Source organism: Perissodus microlepis, chromosome 6, assembly GCF_051167445.1.
Source record: "Perissodus microlepis isolate ML-2025 ecotype Zambia chromosome 6, ASM5116744v1, whole genome shotgun sequence".
Taxonomy (NCBI): Eukaryota; Metazoa; Chordata; class Actinopteri; order Cichliformes; family Cichlidae; genus Perissodus; species Perissodus microlepis.
In genome coordinates, this window is record NC_140466.1 from 17,536,452 (window position 1) to 17,553,954 (window position 17,503).

Genomic DNA, 17,503 nt, shown 5'->3' on the forward strand with positions numbered 1-17,503 from the left:
TGCTCGTTTAGAAGACTAATTGCTGTTTTTAGAAAGTTCCTGCTTTCAGTGAGCGCAGCATACATTTGCACTGTGCCACAGTGGTGTGAGTGAATGCCAGTATCTAAAATGTCAAGGATGTAATTTCACAAATGAGTTCTTTGTGCTGGTACTGAAGAAAAGTTTTCTTTGGGGTCTTGTTAGAGCTGATGCCCAACTTACACTTAAACTTACACTAATTTAAGGTTTGTCTTCACTATGCTGCAACTAACTTGCATGGTGCAATTTCTTCCCTTCTAAATGCAAAGATAACAACCATACTCTGTTCGTACTGAGCTTAATTAAAAGTAAAAGTTGTACCTCGGTACAAGAAGCTGTCAAGATGACTTGAGAGACAGATCTATAAACCTGATTGTATTAAAAGCAGAGATTTGGGTATCAGAGCCTTTTATAATGCAAATAAATCTAACAGAACATTTCAGTTGTCACTAATTATATAACATTGCTGCACTCCAGTGGAATTTAGTTTGACTTTACTTTGTATTGCCATACATTAGTCTAATTGCTACTCTCTGTCTACACTAGAAGCAGCAAGCAAACCAAGCTTCTATCTCACTTGGCCAGACAGTGATCTCCAAACACAAGAACCTGCGCTACTACAGCTCCAAGGTCACGCAGATCACCTCCCAGATGTTCTACGAGGTCATGTTCGATGATGGCTCTTTCTCTAATGACACGTACCCCGAGGACATAGTGGTGAGGATATGTTTAATTAGACGCACACTCAAGAGGTCACTGCGTAGTTGTATGAGGTCAAACCAGTTGTTTAAATCCCCCTCGTTAGAAAGGAACTTCTTTTTCTCCTTTGAAAATATGCTCTAGTGTTTCTCATTGTAAATCTTTCAGCGGGTTTCTGAAAGGGCCTTTCAGAGAAAAATACAATATCACACACCAGGGGTTTCCATGGGAGTATGGAAACTGACAGCTAAACGTGTGTTTCTATATTTAAGAGCACATTAAAATTAAGAGCATTCAGTCCTGAGCCTCAGCTAGCTACCAAAGATATTGTACATTACACCAAAATAACTAAAATTCCATTTGAATGTGTATGTTTTGAAGCCTTGTGCTTGTTTTGTTAAAAAGCTATGTACACCTTAAAGCTTGTTGATTGTCTAGTGTTGAAGCCCCTTACATAGAAGACAAGAAAACAAGCTTCTCGGGATATTCAGCGTGTCACGGTCCTGCTGTCTGAACACTGAAACAAAACCATTTGCTCTTTACATTACCATAATGTCTCAACCATTTTGGGCTGAGAAGTTTTGTATGCAGCTTTGAGTTTAGATCTCAACAGCACTCGACTGTCAAATTCTCGACTATAGCAAAAGCTGTTGTCAGTCCACTTGAGTTTTTTCTAGCAGGTAAATATATCGAAGGGAATTACTCTCTTTAGCAGTTATCCTGACACCCACTTTGAATGACTTCTTCTGTCTTTTTGAAATCGTTTTGAAACACTCAGGCACTTACAGACCATCTACTACTCTCTTGTATTTCAGAGCAGAGATTGTGTGAACCTGGGTGCTCCTGAAGTGGGGGAAGCTGTTCAAGTAAAATGGCCTGATGGGCTGTTCTACAGTGCCAAATACCTGGGATCCAACGTCTCCTACATGTACCAGGTACCTGAACATGCGATCCATCTGTAAACTACTCAGTCACGACAGCAGTGAGTGAGCATGGGAGAGAAAAACAAATGGCCACGTTGTGCTGAATAGACTTTCAGGCATAGTTGTAAGTCAAAGCGGCATAGCAGTAAATTTGTTGAACTCCCTCAACGCTGACGTTGTCAACGTCCCCTGGTCTACGCGTGGACAGAAAAGACAGGGGGATTGAGGGAAGCGCTGAAGTCACGATGACTCAAGAGGAGATTGAAGATGACGGGAGGGTAAAAGACAGACGTAGGAAGCAAAAGCTGTTTGGACATAGAGATAGAAAATGGGGAGAGGGGGAAAAAAGACGGAGAGTGAGCAAGTGAAAAGTGGAGGAGGAAGAGAAGGAGGTGACAATCTGCATTATTCAAACTCACTGAAATATTAACTAAGCTAAGACTCATGCAGCTTCCATTTAAGCTTTATTTAGGCGAGCTGGGCGTTAACCATTACTTATGCACAAATGCACCTGTGACGCAAAGACGGTTTAATATAGGTCAGATTAAGATGGGAAAAAAATGGCTAGACAAGAACTTTCCATTGTCAAGGTGTATTTTAGAGATGAAGCCCCTGCTTTTTTCCAAGAACTCCAGCGTTAATGTTTCAAGAGCAGAGGTAACATGAAGATGGTCTTTATTTGATCTTTTTTTATTAGAGCTAAGGGGTAGAACGGCACACTTGTGCATTCTGGCAAAAATGTTGTTAAAGTGAGGGGAAAGAAATTCTTTGTGGCCTCTTATAGTCTGTAATAATGGTAGCCTGAAAAACACACAGAAAAAAGCCCGTGTTATATAAATGCCTGTGTAGGTTCTCAGCTATCCAGGTCATGGTACTCTAAGGAGCTTGGATAGAAAGCGACTGGACTCCCACTGTGAATGACCATCATTGAGCAGAGAGGGTGGCTTATGACACCAAGTTCAATTTTAAATTCAATTTCATTTATATAGCACCAGTTGCCTGAGGGTGCTTTTTATTATAAGGTAAAGACCTACAATAATACAAAGAAAAGAGAAAATCTCAAAAATCATATGACTCCCTTTGAGCTAGCGCTTTGTTGACAGTGGGAAGGAAAAACTCATTTTAACAGGAAGAAAATTCCAGCAGAAACAGCCTCTCTGAGATGCGGCCATCTGCCACAACCAAAAGCCACTAGCATCTGCTCTCTTTTGGATTTTCTATTAGGTGTTTTTAGTACCTGCTTGGCCAGGGTTCCAACTGAGCTGAGCTGGAATCCAAACTCGGACTCCTTCACAAGAATGAAAACCGCCATTTTTGAAGCTCGGCAATGAGGGAAATGCTATTTTGACACCTGGGCTCATGTGACAAGGCGTATGATTAATAGTAGGGTTTAAATACCGGGGAGACTCCAGCATTTGGTTTTAGATCTGAAGAAGCCTCTTGGATGAGAGGTGTAATGTCTTCAAGAAACTTTAAGAAGCTCAGTTGCCTTCTTTCCCAGCTCCTTAGACTGTTCTGCATTATTAATGCAACAAACCTACAGATACCACCATATGTAACTGCTGTATCAAAGATGATTAAGTAAAAAATATTTAGAACACAGTTAAATGTAAATAGGACGGGGTTTTTTTGGCTTTTTTTAAGCGAAAATGTGCAGTAAATTTGTTGGTAAGATTTTGAGTGTGCATGTGCATGGATAGTATCTAAACTGTATAAATGCAACACATTTATTTAAAACCTCTCGGATAGCTGCTGATTGGTTTCACCTTATCTCAGGTGGAGTTTGAAGACGGCTCTCAGGTGCTGGCCAAAAGAGAAGATGTCTACACCTTAGACGAAGACCTCCCCAAAAAGGTGAAGCGCAGACTTGTAAGTATTAGATTTACAAGATTTACACATAAACTTTAAAAGCATAAGTTTCAAACTTCATTGGCATAAACAAACAGAATATTCTCATGCCATGTGGAACATTTTGCTATTACTCATTGGTGCTTTCTGATGTCTTGTTTTCTAGTCAACGGCCTCGAGCATGCGTTTCCAGGATGCTTTCTTCACCACGCAGGGGGAGAGGAAACGACAGAGAACGCCAAATTCACGCTTCCAGAAAGACTATGTGGCCCTGCCAGGCCTCCGTACAACTGCCAAAAGCACATGGGAGCAACGCAGCCACAAAGGAAAATGAAGTCATGGAGAAGCATCAATGGCAAATGAATGCACTGAGTTAACAGTGGATGTAGAGGGGAGCTTGTTTGTGTGTGTGTGTGTGTGTGTGTGTGTGTGTGTGTGTGTGTGTGTGTGTGAGCTTGTAAGTTTTGGGGATTTGGGGATTGCTATTTACATCTTAACTCTTGCCCACACAAGTTTCCTGTGAAAAGTTCTGAGGAAATGATGTAAAGGGGGGTTGAATGAGGTGATGTGTATTAGGTGGATGTTGACTTGCGTGTGCTTCTACATTTTACATCAGTGACTGGATGGTGTAACAGGCAGGGGAGGAATTTTGATTGGACTCTTACAGAATGGGTTAACAGAGGGCATTGTTGCCTCAGTTGCCTAATGCTCACAACCGTCAGGGAAATTAATTGTGACTTATAATGGTCACATCACCCTTTTTTGGAATAACATTTTTTGCTTTGTACATGAAAACTTCAAAAAGCGATTTTTCTAATTAGCGCACATACGGTAGCCTTTTGGGTGATCTTTTAAGTTTTGATTTTCAATGTTTATGTTCTTTGCCTGTAGTATTTTCCTCATGTCTTACTGCATGTTCAGCATCGTCTCTTAACTGCTTCTGCCGGGCCGAGTCCAATTACGCAAGAATGGCTTCCTCTCTGCCCATTTTTTAAAAATTCCCTTACAGATAAAAAATAAATAAATAAATATGTGAATTGTGTAATTTCAAGTTTAAAAGCATTAAGAAAAATGACCACGTGCTCATAACTTCCTGTGGGGAAAAACAGACAGGAAGCCATAGCTTTGTGTTGGACTTTTCGTCCAATTAACGTGAAATGCTACTGTTGCCCTCTTGAATGAAACACATTGTTGAAATTATTTAAAATTTGTATTTATTTTTGGCTTGCTATAGTTAAGCTATTGCTAACTGCTGTAAGGAAAACAATAAAACATTACATATGTTTTTCTATTCAGTTTTCAGTTATTTTAACTCCAAAAGAAATGATAATTTAGGAGCCACTGAAAAGCTTTTCAAAGCTATTATGAACACAAATACTGAAACAATACCTGGGTGTTTAATAGTATATGCATTAGAGTATACAATGTAAGGTTTTAAAACTAGTGATAGATTACGGGTTTGTGGGCATTGCCACTAGGTACTGACATTAAATCATCTACAGTTGGGGAAAAATAAAAAGCCCACCCCATGATTCATATGTGTGTAGAAGCACCTTTAGCAACAATAACCTGCAGCAGTTGTTTCCTGTATCACTTTATCAGTCTCTCACATTGTTGTTGAGGAATTCTGGTCCACTCTTCTTTACAGTGTTGCTTCACTTCATTGAGGTTTGTGTGCATTTGTCTATGACAGCTCTGTTAAGGTTCCACCACAGCATTTCATTTGGGTTGAGCTCTGGATTTTGACTGCGTCACTGCAACACCTTGATTCTTTTCTTTCAACTCTGTTATAGATTTGCCGCTGTGCTTGGCATCCTCCCCTATTGCATGACCCACTTCTGGCCAGACTATCAGACAGCTGGCCTCACATTTGATTCTAGAATACTTTGGTATACAGAGGAGTTTATGGTTAATTCGGAGACTGCAGGGTGCCCAGGTCGTGTGACTGCAAAACAAGCCAGATGCAACTTTGCAAACATAAGCTGTGCTGCCATGTTCTTCTTAAAGAGAAGAAGCTTTGTCCTGGCATCCCTTCCAAAAAAGCCATACTTCTTTAATCTTTTATACTGCTAACTGAGGGCTGTACACTCTGAGATGTACTTCTGGTGTTTTTTGCAATTTTTCTGAGCATTGCACAGTCTGACCTTGGGGTTTATTCCCAGGAAGACTGGCGAGTGCCTCGAATGTTTTCCATTTGGAAATAATCTTTTTCCTAGTAGAATGATCGTCTTGAAATTGTTTGGAAATGGCATTATAACCTGTCCCAGATTGATCCGCAAACTTCTGCTTTGCAGAGGTGCTCACACTTGCTGACAGTCAATTAAGTGCTGCTACTTGCCCTTTTAATTCCAGCACATGACTGCAAAGAACCATGTGAAACTTTCTTTTTCACACAACTGCAGAGTAGATGAAAAGAGGCTGATGTCAGGAAGTCGTCACATGATCAATTATTGTCTTCAGTAATATCACTGAATTTATTTCAAACCATTATTTTTGTCATACTCTCACCTCTTGGCACAGTGGTTTAAATTTGTTATGCTTTCAAAGATATAACAGTAAATTATGTTTAAATATTAAACTTTTCTGATGTGTTCAGGTTTTCATAAATGCTTTTAGAAACCAAAGCTTCAAGTGCAAGTCAGAAGTACCGGTTATATATTTTTAATCTGGGATACTCTGAACTATGGGGTCAGCCCTTGCAGGTACATACTGTATAAGGGCGCCTCACGCTGAACGATAAGGAGCAGAGTGTTCCCAGCAGCTTGGCAGAGCAAACGGGAAGTGAAATCCAGGCGGTATCTTAACTGGCTTCAAAAAGCTTTGTACTCCCAATGGAAACCACGTCACAGCCAGCTTCAGATGGCTCTTTGTGATACTGAAGCCAAAGCAAGAAGACAAGTCAGCTTTGATGAAAAATGCCAAAAAAGAGAGAGCTAAACATCCTTTTAACACCGTTCTTTTGTGTGGACATAATACCCAATCACGCTACCCCTGCTGTTCTTTCAAGTCCTGTAGGACTTTTTTTCTAAACCTTGACAAAAACATACCCGAGCAGGCCTTTTAGCTGCTGGTAAATATTCAAAGTTATGCACTGGGTGCTGTGCTATTGAAAAGGTTTACTCCTTTTACCAGGGTAGATTTTGTTAGTCTAATGTTTTGGCCAGCTATATTAGAATTTTTGGATCCTTCTTGAGAATAAAGAAGAAAAGTTAAACTGAAGGTTTGAACAGAGAATTCAAATCTAATTGAAGATACATTTCTTATTTGCATAGTTTGAGTTGTGCCAGTTATCGTTGTCGTTGTCACTATAAAGCTTTAAAAAAAAATTAGTGCATCATATGTCAATCTATCACACTTAATGAGTCGATTATTTATTATTCTAACTAATCTGTCAGAACTCACAGGTCAGCTCAAACTTTAAGCTATAACCACAGCTGGACTGGCCATTGGGCCCACTGGGCATTTGCCCGGTGGGCTGATGGTGATTTTTCATTTTTATGTTTGTTTGTTTTTGTAACGTATAAACAATGAAAGGTGGTGGATTAGCCAACAATAAAAGACACAAAGCTGGAGTTATTCTGTGTCTTTGCTGCACAGCTGCCTCTCCTCTCATTCTCTCCCCTCCCTCTCCTGTTGCTACTCCAATCATGAAACTGATCAATGATCAGCTGATCGTCTCTCTTGTCTGTTTATCGCCCACTTTGCACCAGAAAGAGGAAACCAGCGGATGTCGCGCTAAACAACAGCAGCACGTTTAAGCTTGATCAGCTGTTGTTTGAATTTATTTAATATTACTTTCTAATATCAGCTGATGTTTGCTGGAGCCACAGCTGTAAAAGCTGCTGGTCATGATATCGGTTTGGATATCTGGTGAGAGGGAAGCATGAAGATGATACACTGTATACAAATCATACATATATACCAACAAGACAGTGTACATCACTGTCACAACAGCGTTTGTTTTCGTTCAAAGGCTTTATGGTTTTTTCTATAATACCTGGTGGTCTAGTCAATACCCGGGCCGATTTTTTGTCCCAGTCCAGCCCTGGCTATAATTATTTAGCAATTTCAGTAACATGCATTAATAAAATTTATGCACTCAGTGCTTTCTCTTTACAATACGTTTCACAGTCAGTCAGAAAGTGCTGAATTACTTTTCCTCTATTATCACACTATCAAGTGTGACAGGATAATGGGCAGGGTTATTTAGGTAAGCCAGACCTCTATTTGCACTTGCTTAACCTCTCACAAAGATGGAAGTTTATTTTAGCTAGACGGCTTGGTTTGAGTATTTCATAAATTGCTGGGATTTTCCCACACAACTGTCTCCAGGGTTTACAGAGAATGGTCAGAGGAAGATGAAAGACAAAATAAATGGCTGTTCTCTTGGTGAAAAATGCCTTGCTGGTGTTAGAGGCCAGAGGAGAATGACCTTTGAGCTCATAGGAAGGCAACAATAACTTAAAATAAATGCCCAAGGTAGGCAGAAGCACATCTGCAAATGCACAACATGTTTTGGTTACAGCAGCAAAGACCACATGTGGTGCCACTCCTGTCAGCCAAGAACAGGAAACTGACCTACAACTCACACCAGCTCATCAAAGTTGGACAATAGATGATAAAAAGAATATTCCCAGGTCTACAAAGTTTCTGTCTTGAAATTCAGATACTGGGGTCCGAATTTGCATGGTGCAACAAACAACATGAAAGTATGGATCCTTTCTTGTATCTTGTATCCATCCAGTTCAGGCTGGTAGTTGGGGTGTAACGGGATGGGGCATATTTTCTTTTGCCTATCAGTTGAACAATGTTTAAACAACACAGAAAAAATTAAGGCAGTTCTGAAGGCAAAACCCAGTACAAAAGAGGCTAAACAGAGAGCATGGGGATAAGTGTAATGATGTAAAAGGCCAAATAAGGGGAAGTGAGATGATAGTTCATAGCAAATGCAAACATTAAAACATTGGTGATTTAGCAAAAGACAGCTCTCAAATGTTCCCTCAGAAAAAAAAGGCTAATTTATTTTCTGTGCCTATACTGAAGTACCACGAGCCAGACATGAATAAGCATCAGCTTCAGCTTTTTCCACTTATTGCCTGAATCTGTTTTCTAATATGACTTTAACAAGACTAAAAGAATAGCACAAAGTCCCGTGAGGCTGCAGTGCTCATTGCACATCCAAACACATTATTGCTGATAAACTGCTGGATCTAAAGCAAGGAGATGAAAAAAAAGAGAGAAAAAAGGAGAAATAATGTTGCTATTCTGAACATTTTTCCATTAGCCAGGGAGTAAAATGTTTTTGGTATGACCAGAGGGTGACATGAAAGGCTGTCTGTCTGTACAATGACCATATTAGTACACCAGACTCAGCTCTGCAGTCAGAATAAGTTAAGCTGCTGTAAAATATTGTGATTTAATTACTATATTATTATTATCTTGGTTTTAGAAACGCCTCAACAGTGGCTTATGGCTGATAAGGGCTTTGTGCCATTCACATAATAAGAAACACATTAGTTTAAAGAGGAAATAAGAAAGGAATCATTTCAAAGAAGCAGTTAATTAACCAGCAGTAAATGAAGCTTTCACAACAACCACAGTAACTACCACATCACAGTTGGCCTAGCAAAATATAACATCTCAAAAGGAATCAAATAAATCAAAGTTAGTGAAAGAGAATCGTTACAAGAGCAGAGCAAATGACAACACTAGTCTTGGATCAGTATTTTTCATCAGTCACAGGTTGCATAACTCACAGGGAAATCCCCCCCCCCCCCCACACACACACACACACAGACACAGGAATATTCCACAGGGTGGAATATTGGAGTGAGGGGGTGCTGTCCAGTGGTTATTTCAGTTACTGCTGCCTTCCTCTCACTTTTGGCATCAACGAGGCATTTTGGCCCAGAGAACTGCTGCTTGCCAGATATTTTGCCTTTTTCGGCTTTTTTCTTTATGAACCCCAGAGAGATGCTTGTCCAGGAAAATCGTGGGTGGGTAGATCAGCAATTCCTGTAATACTCAGGCCAGGCCATCTGGCACCACTTAAATCACCTTTCTTCCCCATTCTGAAGCATGGTTTGAACTTCAACAGGTGGTCTAAACCATGTCTTCATGCCTAAATGAACAGATGTATTGCCATGTGATTGGCTGATTGTAGATTTTTGTTGGCAAACAGTAGAGCAAGTGTACCTAATAAAGTGGTGTATTAACATGAAATGTAATTGTCTCCACGTACGATGATATTATTGTTTTGACTGCTGCCAGCGTAAAGATGTTTTGAAGGGAAAAACTATGGAAAATCACGTTTGTTATGAGCTGTAAAGGCACCTTTGTTTGCCCTTTTGTGGAGATTGAGTTGCTATTAGCGTTGCTGTTTTGCTGAAAATGTGTACAAGAAAATACTCACCTGCATCTATTTCCTGCATGCTTTTGCTGGAGCCCATTTGAAGGTGCTCACATTTATAAAAAATAATAATCGTTTTACTGTTTGTTAATTTAGTTTTTATGACTTAGCTTGCTAAGTCTTGTCGGTGGAGTTTGTCTGAATTTGGTTTTCTGTTGCTCCTGGAATAACAGCCTGTAAGCAATATTTTATTTTCTTGTAGCCCATAGACAGTACAGACAACAGTTCTCAACAGTTACACAGTGTATTATTAATTTTTTATACAGACATCTCATAAAATCTACACATTATGCATAAATTACTGAAAAGAATGGGACTTAACACTGCATACTCACATTGCTCAAAATAATTAAAGGAACACGTTCAAAGCACATCAGCCTTCAATGGGGAAAAAAATCATGCTGGATATCTACACTGATATGGGCTGGGTACATCGTTAGATGGAAATGAAAATGGAGGATCTCCTACCTGACTGAGCTCCTGGGCAGTCTGAGGTCCAACCTGGCTGGTGGTTGAACCGAAACATAACATCCCACAGCCACAGGTTTTCTATTGGATTTATGACAGGCGAGAGAGGGGGCTGGTCAGTGGTACCAAGGCACTGACTGTCAGCACCACCATGGGTTCTGTTAATGTGTCTGAGGATTTCATCCCAATACCTAATGCCTAGCCTATAGAGGTCTGTGTGTCCCATCATGAATATGCCTCCCCATCCCATCACATCAATCGATCATGCTGAACATTATTCACAGTCATGTGTCACATGTGCTCAGGGTGAACTTGCTGTAAACAGCACAGGACAACATTCAGGGTGCCAGGCACAGGCCTCACTAGAGGACATCGGATCCTTAGGTCACCCTCATGAACTTCCTATTGCACTGTTGTGTCTGCACTTTCTTGTGTCCGTATTGTTTTGTTAAGTCTGCTGTTGCACTGTTTTTTGCAATTTTTGCACACTTTATGTAGTCCTGTGTTGATCGTCTGTTATATGCAACACCATGGTCTTGGAGGAACACTGTCTTGTTTCCCTGTGTGAGGTACCACTGAACCACTGATTGAAATGACAATAAAACCACTTGACTTGACTTGAAGTCTGATTGTTTGGTCAAACACATTCCCACTTGTGGCCTGCTGGAGATCTTCGTGTCATTTTTCACTAAAATCACCATCCTGCAGTAGCTACGTAAATCTATAAATAATATCAATCCCTGTTTCAGGTCTCGGCAGTTCTGACTAGATTCTGTATGTAAGTGGTTAATTAAAATTTCCATGTACATAGACACCAACAGGTGTCTGTGAAGGTTCTCAGTCATCCAGGTCATCGTAGTCAAAGGAGCTTGCAAAGAAAAGCGTCTGGACTTCTTTAAGTTGCTTGAAGACGTTTCACCTCTCATCCGAGAAGCTTCTTGAGTTCTAAGGTCAAATGGTGGAGAGTCCCAGATTTAAACCCAGTGGGAGTATCCCCCCACAGAGGGACAAAAGGACCCCCTGATGATCCTCTAATCGCCTGAGCCAAGGTGTGAAACTGGGTGTGGGTCTCAATCAGCCAGGGTTTTGGGTGAGCTCATTTTGAAACCTGGCCCCACCTTATCATGCGAATTCCTGAGGTCAGATGGCCCAGGATGTGAGTGGGCGTTAGGGCGTCTGGGGAGGGATCTCAAAACTGGATTATAGATGGCAGACAGTTGGTGTTGTAAACCACTGCCTCTGTTCAAAGATGGTCGTTCACAGTGGACATAGATGGCTTCTTTCACTCCTCTTTCAAACCATCTGTCCTCTCTGTCCAAAATGTGAACATTGGCATCCTCGTAGACACCAACAGATTTGCTGTTTTTGCTGATTTATCACAGATAACCTTCATTTGTAGCTCAAATTTTGAATTCAAAGGTTGACTCAACATTTAAAAATGACAGCGGTAACAGTCATTTTCACTTGAGTTTATTTGTAACAAATGAAACTTGTGTCGATAAAGAACAGAAATCCATACAGACCTGTTTTTCAGTTTTCACGCGCTCCGAGAACCAATGTAAGAAAATAAAAAGCACTTGTTGACTCGGAGCAGAAAACGGAAACAAAAAGGTTTACATGTACAGACCAATTGGAGGTAACTGATCCCAATAACACATCATATTTTCATTTTTTATACAATTTATAAACTCCAGTTTAATCCATCTACATGATACATCAGGGTAAAATAGAACACTTCGTTTTGTGAAACTTCTCTTTTGTGGTACAACAAATCCACAATGTGATGTATTGCACATACTGCTGTGCCATAAAAACTGTGACTTGTGGTGCATCCTTTTATTATATCGCTCTGTATATCTGATAAATCTCTATTCATTCTTTGCCGTTATCATCAGTTAATTCATTTACTTTTATGTAGTCATCTATTTATGCATTTCAATTACTCTCTGTGTTTTGTGTTATTTACATATACACAACCGTGTGAGCATTGCAGGGTCCATCTTTGCTGAGTTCAAGTAAGACTCCTTTTTTTGAGGGGGGGAGGCCGGGGCTATCGGAGTTAACAGGATACTAAATATTAGTGCATAGTACAAAGAGAGAAAGTGCAAGTCTTCCCGTAACAGGTGCGACCAAAGGGGCATCTCGAAAGTGGTACCATGCATACAAACAACAACAAGGTTACTTTAAGATGGTGGAAAACTGTCAACAATCCCTCATATGGCCGAGAGTTAATGGGCTTACAAAAAAATGAGTATATACTGTAGGTTCTGTGTCAGCGGAGTCATAGCACCTGAACTTCTCTCAGCCTTCGTTTTTGAAAGAAAAGGAAAAATGCGGAACAGCAGAATGAGGAACACAGATGACCTACTGTGACTGATTTTAGGTAAATGGCTTCAGCTGGGATACTTAAGCATACTCTTACGGGCTGATGCTCCTCCTTTCGAACAGACTGACAAAGAGCCATTCAGCTTTTACAGATTTCTATACAGCCGAGCAAGTATGACTTGTTCGAGCCAGCTCAAAGTCTGCACCAAAATTTCACGGCGGGTCAAAGAAAAGTGTCCGTAATGACAGTATATCCACAAAGCCTGTGTAAGGAAAAGATGGAAAGCTTGACGTAGAACCTTTAAAAAAAAACGATCAGTCTGTCTTGCTAATAACCTACTTTAAAACCACATTTTTTCTGCAGTCGAGTCTCTTGTAACATATGCTTATTTTCTTTTGAATGAAAAGAGATATGATGATGCAGTTGCTGGGTTTAAAATGTGAGTACAACTGTCCAGCCTACACAAACCCTTCCATTCAAAATTTCACAGCCAAAAACAACAAAACAACAACAAAGAACAAAAAAAAAAAAAAGAACAAAACAAAACAAATCCCATAAAATACTTTTTCACATACTGTAACATAACAAAAACACACACACACATTCGGTTCACACAAGCATACATAAAATACACAAAAACCCTTTAAAGTAACTTTATCAAAATAGGCGTGTAATATAAGGCACTAGAAATCTAAAATTAAAATACTTATTAGATGCAGTTTGTAATATGACTTCGATCATTCGTTGCTCGCCGTGACACAAAGAAGGATGACATCATCTACTGGACATGTGACTTGATTTAAAAAAAAATCGACTTCCTAAGAGGTCAGAGGTTATTTCTCTAACACTTTTATATGGTGGAGGGAACATCAAGTGTAACATCCTTGTGTCTGGAAAATGATGCACCATCATCAGTATTATCGTCGTCATCATCACCGTCATCATCATCATGGCATATAACTGCAGTTAGTGACTTGACACAAAAATATATAATACATCTACTTATTGCACACTGAATCAGACACAGAGAAAAGTCAACGGTGAGCATTCCAGTAAGAAAATTGTTCTCCTTTTCCCATCCCTTTCCTGCTCGCTCGTCTCGCTTTCTGCTTAGGAAATCTTAATGAAGCTTATTTGGACACCTAATATTTCGTCTGCTCTCTGCGCTTACTAGCTTCAGTCGTGGTCCGCCCAGCTTTCTTTCGGGCTACGCGCAGAACAACGTGGCGGGATTATTCTCGGGACTTTCTGGTAGCAGCAGTGCTAATACTGTACCCCGGCGGGCCCTCGGGAATTGAGAAATTACCGTCTTCGTGTCTTTAAACGTCGCAAGTGAGACAGTAATGAGGCTGAGAGTCCTGTGTGCATGCGAAACGTGTGGGTGGAGAATACAGGAGAGTGACACTCGATTTTTTTTCATAGAACTGTGAACATTTTCCACACTAGATTTGATTGTACACTTTAAAACAGTACCGTATCACTTTAACAAAAGAAAAAGAAAATGGCTACAGCTCATTGGATTACACAGAAAAAAAATGCAACTTTGCCCATGTATGGTCAACGGTGACAAAATCATAAACCTATAAGAATGGAAAAACAGAACGTGCCATATGGAATATCCAGTTTTTAAAAAACAATATAGTCACATATTTTTTCTAGAAAACTAAATTAATGTTTTACTTTGCAGTATGCATTTTTAGACCTCAGTAAACCTTCCCTCATCTTAAATCGTGAAGCATAAGGTTGAACTGGTGGTGTTTATTACTGTATGGTAGAAATGTCTTCTTTTTCATTCACAGGAAACAAGAGTCTGTTTCCAAAATAAGACAGAAAAAAAACAACCCACACTTCTTGTGTCTTTTTTTTTTTAAAGTTGCGTGTTCTTGGTCTTTTTAATACTGTGTGCTCTGTGTTTTCAGGCTCCTGTTGGCAATTCTCTGGTGCTTGATATCCCAGTTCTTTCTTGTCCACGAGGTTTCCATAAAATGGATTTGTAGCTTCCTTCTGAACTGTCCTCGAGATAGAAAAATCGAAATTTCCTGTGACAGAAAAAAATGCTGTAGCTGGGTCCCGTATTTAGGTTGGTGATGCTACACTGGTGGTGGAGTTCCGCACCCAAACAACAAAAAACGCAATCTGGGTGCTCGGAAAAGCACTGAAACGAATAATAATAAAAAAAAAAAAATCTATATTTGATCAAGTATTCTGATTGGAACAGTGGTTGAAGTTGCTGCTTCAGACTGACCAATGGGTGTGTTTGGGCTGAGGGTGGCAGGAAAACACCCTTGTCAAGCAGGTTGCTATGGCTCAGTTAGAGGTGCTGTTTCTGGGTACGGATAAGCCGATGGTCCCCCTTCACTCTGCATGCAGTGGCAAAGTCTTCATACCTGCACATCGCAACCTAGTGCATTTATTCTGGCTGTGCATAACATGAGAAAAATGCACTCGGTTGAACGTGCGCATGATCGACAGCCACTGGGTTTATGTTGCATAGTGATCAAAGCTTCCCAGGTACTCCAGACTGGCGCGGTAGCAGAACTGGTACTGGTCCTAGAGGGAAGCAGAAGAATTGTGAAGAAGAGAAGAAAGACTAAACGAACATTCAAGTGTTCTTTGAAGACGTGAAGTGGTATAGAAAGCTCACCTCTGTCTGAACGGTGGCTGGTCTCTGGGTGCGCAGCATCTTGACAGTCTGGAAGATATCCACCACTCCCTCGTACCTCATCCTCTCTAGCACGATGCTGAGGGTGATGAACACACCGGTCCTTCCTACACCAGCACTGTTGGAGCACAGGTGGAAACGTATTCAGAGCTGGAAATACATCTCCTTATGTATGCATCATGCACTAGCTCAGTTTGCTACTAGTCGTGCCAAACCGTTATTCTGAATATTTGCTCACACGTGGTGCAGCAAGCGGTGGTGGTGCTTTATTAGCGTATCAGCAAGAAAAAAAGTCCAGTGCTGTGAAAAACTATTTCCCTCTTCCTGATTTCATATTTTTTCCAATATCGGTCACAGCTAGGTGTTTCAACCATCAAAGAAGTTTTAATATTAGACAAAGAAAACCAAGTAAATACAAAATGGACTTTAAAAAAAAAAAGTTTTTGCCCAGTCTCTTTCTTACTTTTGAATCATGAACTCTGACCTTAACTAAGGCAAGTGAGGCTTACAGTTGTTTAGATGTTTTTCTGGGTTCTTTAGTGACCTCTAGGTCATCAGCATGGTAATTCTGGTAGCCCTGTCATTCCTAGGATGGTTCACTACTGCTCTGAGTTTTCTCCATTTATGGCCTTCACTGTGGTTCCCTGGAGTCCCAAAGCCTTAGAAATGGCTTTGTAATCCTTTTCAGACTGATAGATGTTAGTGACTTTATATCTCAGCTGTTTCTTTAGATCGTGACATCATCTGTTGTTGTTTTTGTTTTTTTTTTAGATCTTTTAGCAACATCACTTTGTCCGAAAGGCTCTATTCAAGTGATTTCTTGATTCAACTGGTCTGGGAGTAATAAGGCCAGAGTGTGGTATTGAAATTTAACTCAACTTAGCTTCCCAAAAAACGGATTTTTTCACAGTTAATCTATCATTTAACTACTTTTTCACATAGAAGCAGGAAGGTTTGTTTTTTTCCCTTATTAAATGAAATCATTATTTAAAAACTGCATTTTTCATTTATCTTTGTCTGATATTAAAGCACTGTATATATTTAACAGAGAAGTGGAATAAATTTAACGTAAAAGATTCCCCAAGTCTTTACTCAAGTAGAAACAAAATGTTCCAAGAATCTCTCACAGGTCATCTGATACATTTGTAGGTATTCTTTTTTATCGAGTCTGCACAACTTAATGAACAATATGTGAAATGTTGAGGTATTTGTAGGCAGCCTAGACCTTACCTGCAGTGCACAGTAATTGGCCCGTCCTGGCCAAACTGTTCTTTAGTTTTATGCACTTGGCCAATAAAATCAATAAATCCTTCTCCTGACTTTGGCACTCCTTGCTCGGGCCAGTCTGTGAACTGGAACTGACGAACTGTCCGTGACTGGCCATCCTGGGTGAAAGAAAATATGGTAATTTGAAACTCAGAAAATTCTGGAAGCCAGTACAAATTAGCCTGTCTTGCTCACAGGCTGACGACTCACCCTGGCATCAGTGACTTTGAACTCTCTCAAGATGTACTGGGGCATGTTGTACTCAGCCATGGGATCCACCACAAAGTACTGGTACCTGGCTGAGCGCTCTGCAGGCCAGTACTGGTGACACTTCTCCTGTAGAGTACAAAGGCTTCTCTTCAGAGCGCTGCATCATATTTAAAGTACTCAGTGTGTGAGGAGAACCATTTCTAGGCAATTTATAACGAAAATGTCACCATAACTTGTGATATTCATTATTCATTTCAAGACCATCTCAATGCAGATGAGATATTATGTTCACTGAATTAATACTGAAAGTCATATCACTCTCACTGTGCCATGCATAATGCTTCATAACGCCCAAACATTTATTATATTTAATTCATTATATTAAATTTTTGATAGATCCCCCCCCCCCAAAATTGCAAATTCTTAATCACGAAACATTCGCTTTTTTTCCCCTGTTGCAGGCATCAAAAGCTATTCTGCTGCCCATTTTAAGAGGACATTGTTATTCACAGTTCAGTCCTCTCCTGATGTAAACTTCTGCAACAACAACACATGGAGCTGCTGATTATGCTGCTATTCAGTCAGCCCTTCAATATATTCTTTTACTGAAAATAATTAGCTCAAATGACAATATATTGTGTGATGCTGCACGTTATAGTACACGCTTAGGCACT

The 17,503-nt window shown here is 40.1% G+C and overlaps 2 protein-coding genes across 22 annotated transcripts in view; one reads left to right on the forward strand and one right to left on the reverse strand.

The window, feature by feature from the left end:
- Window positions 1-4,779, forward strand: part of kdm4c (lysine (K)-specific demethylase 4C) — a 31,164-nt gene extending 26,385 nt beyond the window's left edge. For 3 of the 4 annotated variants that reach the window (XM_084931183.1, XM_084931186.1, XM_084931184.1), the window contains 4 exons: window positions 565-735; window positions 1,533-1,652; window positions 3,417-3,509; window positions 3,655-4,779. In XM_084931183.1, the coding sequence (XP_084787309.1) occupies window positions 565-735; window positions 1,533-1,652; window positions 3,417-3,509; window positions 3,655-3,822 (552 nt within the window). In that variant the 3' untranslated portion in view covers window positions 3,823-4,779. The remainder of the gene's footprint in view (window positions 1-564; window positions 736-1,532; window positions 1,653-3,416; window positions 3,510-3,654) is intronic. The other variant, XM_084931185.1, reaches the window with a different exon arrangement.
- A 7,040-nt stretch (window positions 4,780-11,819) lies between these two features.
- ptprdb (protein tyrosine phosphatase receptor type Db) overlaps window positions 11,820-17,503 on the reverse strand; it is a 153,965-nt gene continuing 148,281 nt past the window's right edge. For all 18 annotated transcript variants that reach the window (XM_084931199.1, XM_084931195.1, XM_084931205.1 and 15 more), the window contains 4 exons: window positions 16,830-16,955; window positions 16,584-16,738; window positions 15,336-15,471; window positions 11,820-15,241 (listed from right to left, as the gene is read on the reverse strand). In XM_084931199.1, the coding sequence (XP_084787325.1) occupies window positions 15,173-15,241; window positions 15,336-15,471; window positions 16,584-16,738; window positions 16,830-16,955 (486 nt within the window). In that variant the 3' untranslated portion in view covers window positions 11,820-15,172. The remainder of the gene's footprint in view (window positions 15,242-15,335; window positions 15,472-16,583; window positions 16,739-16,829; window positions 16,956-17,503) is intronic.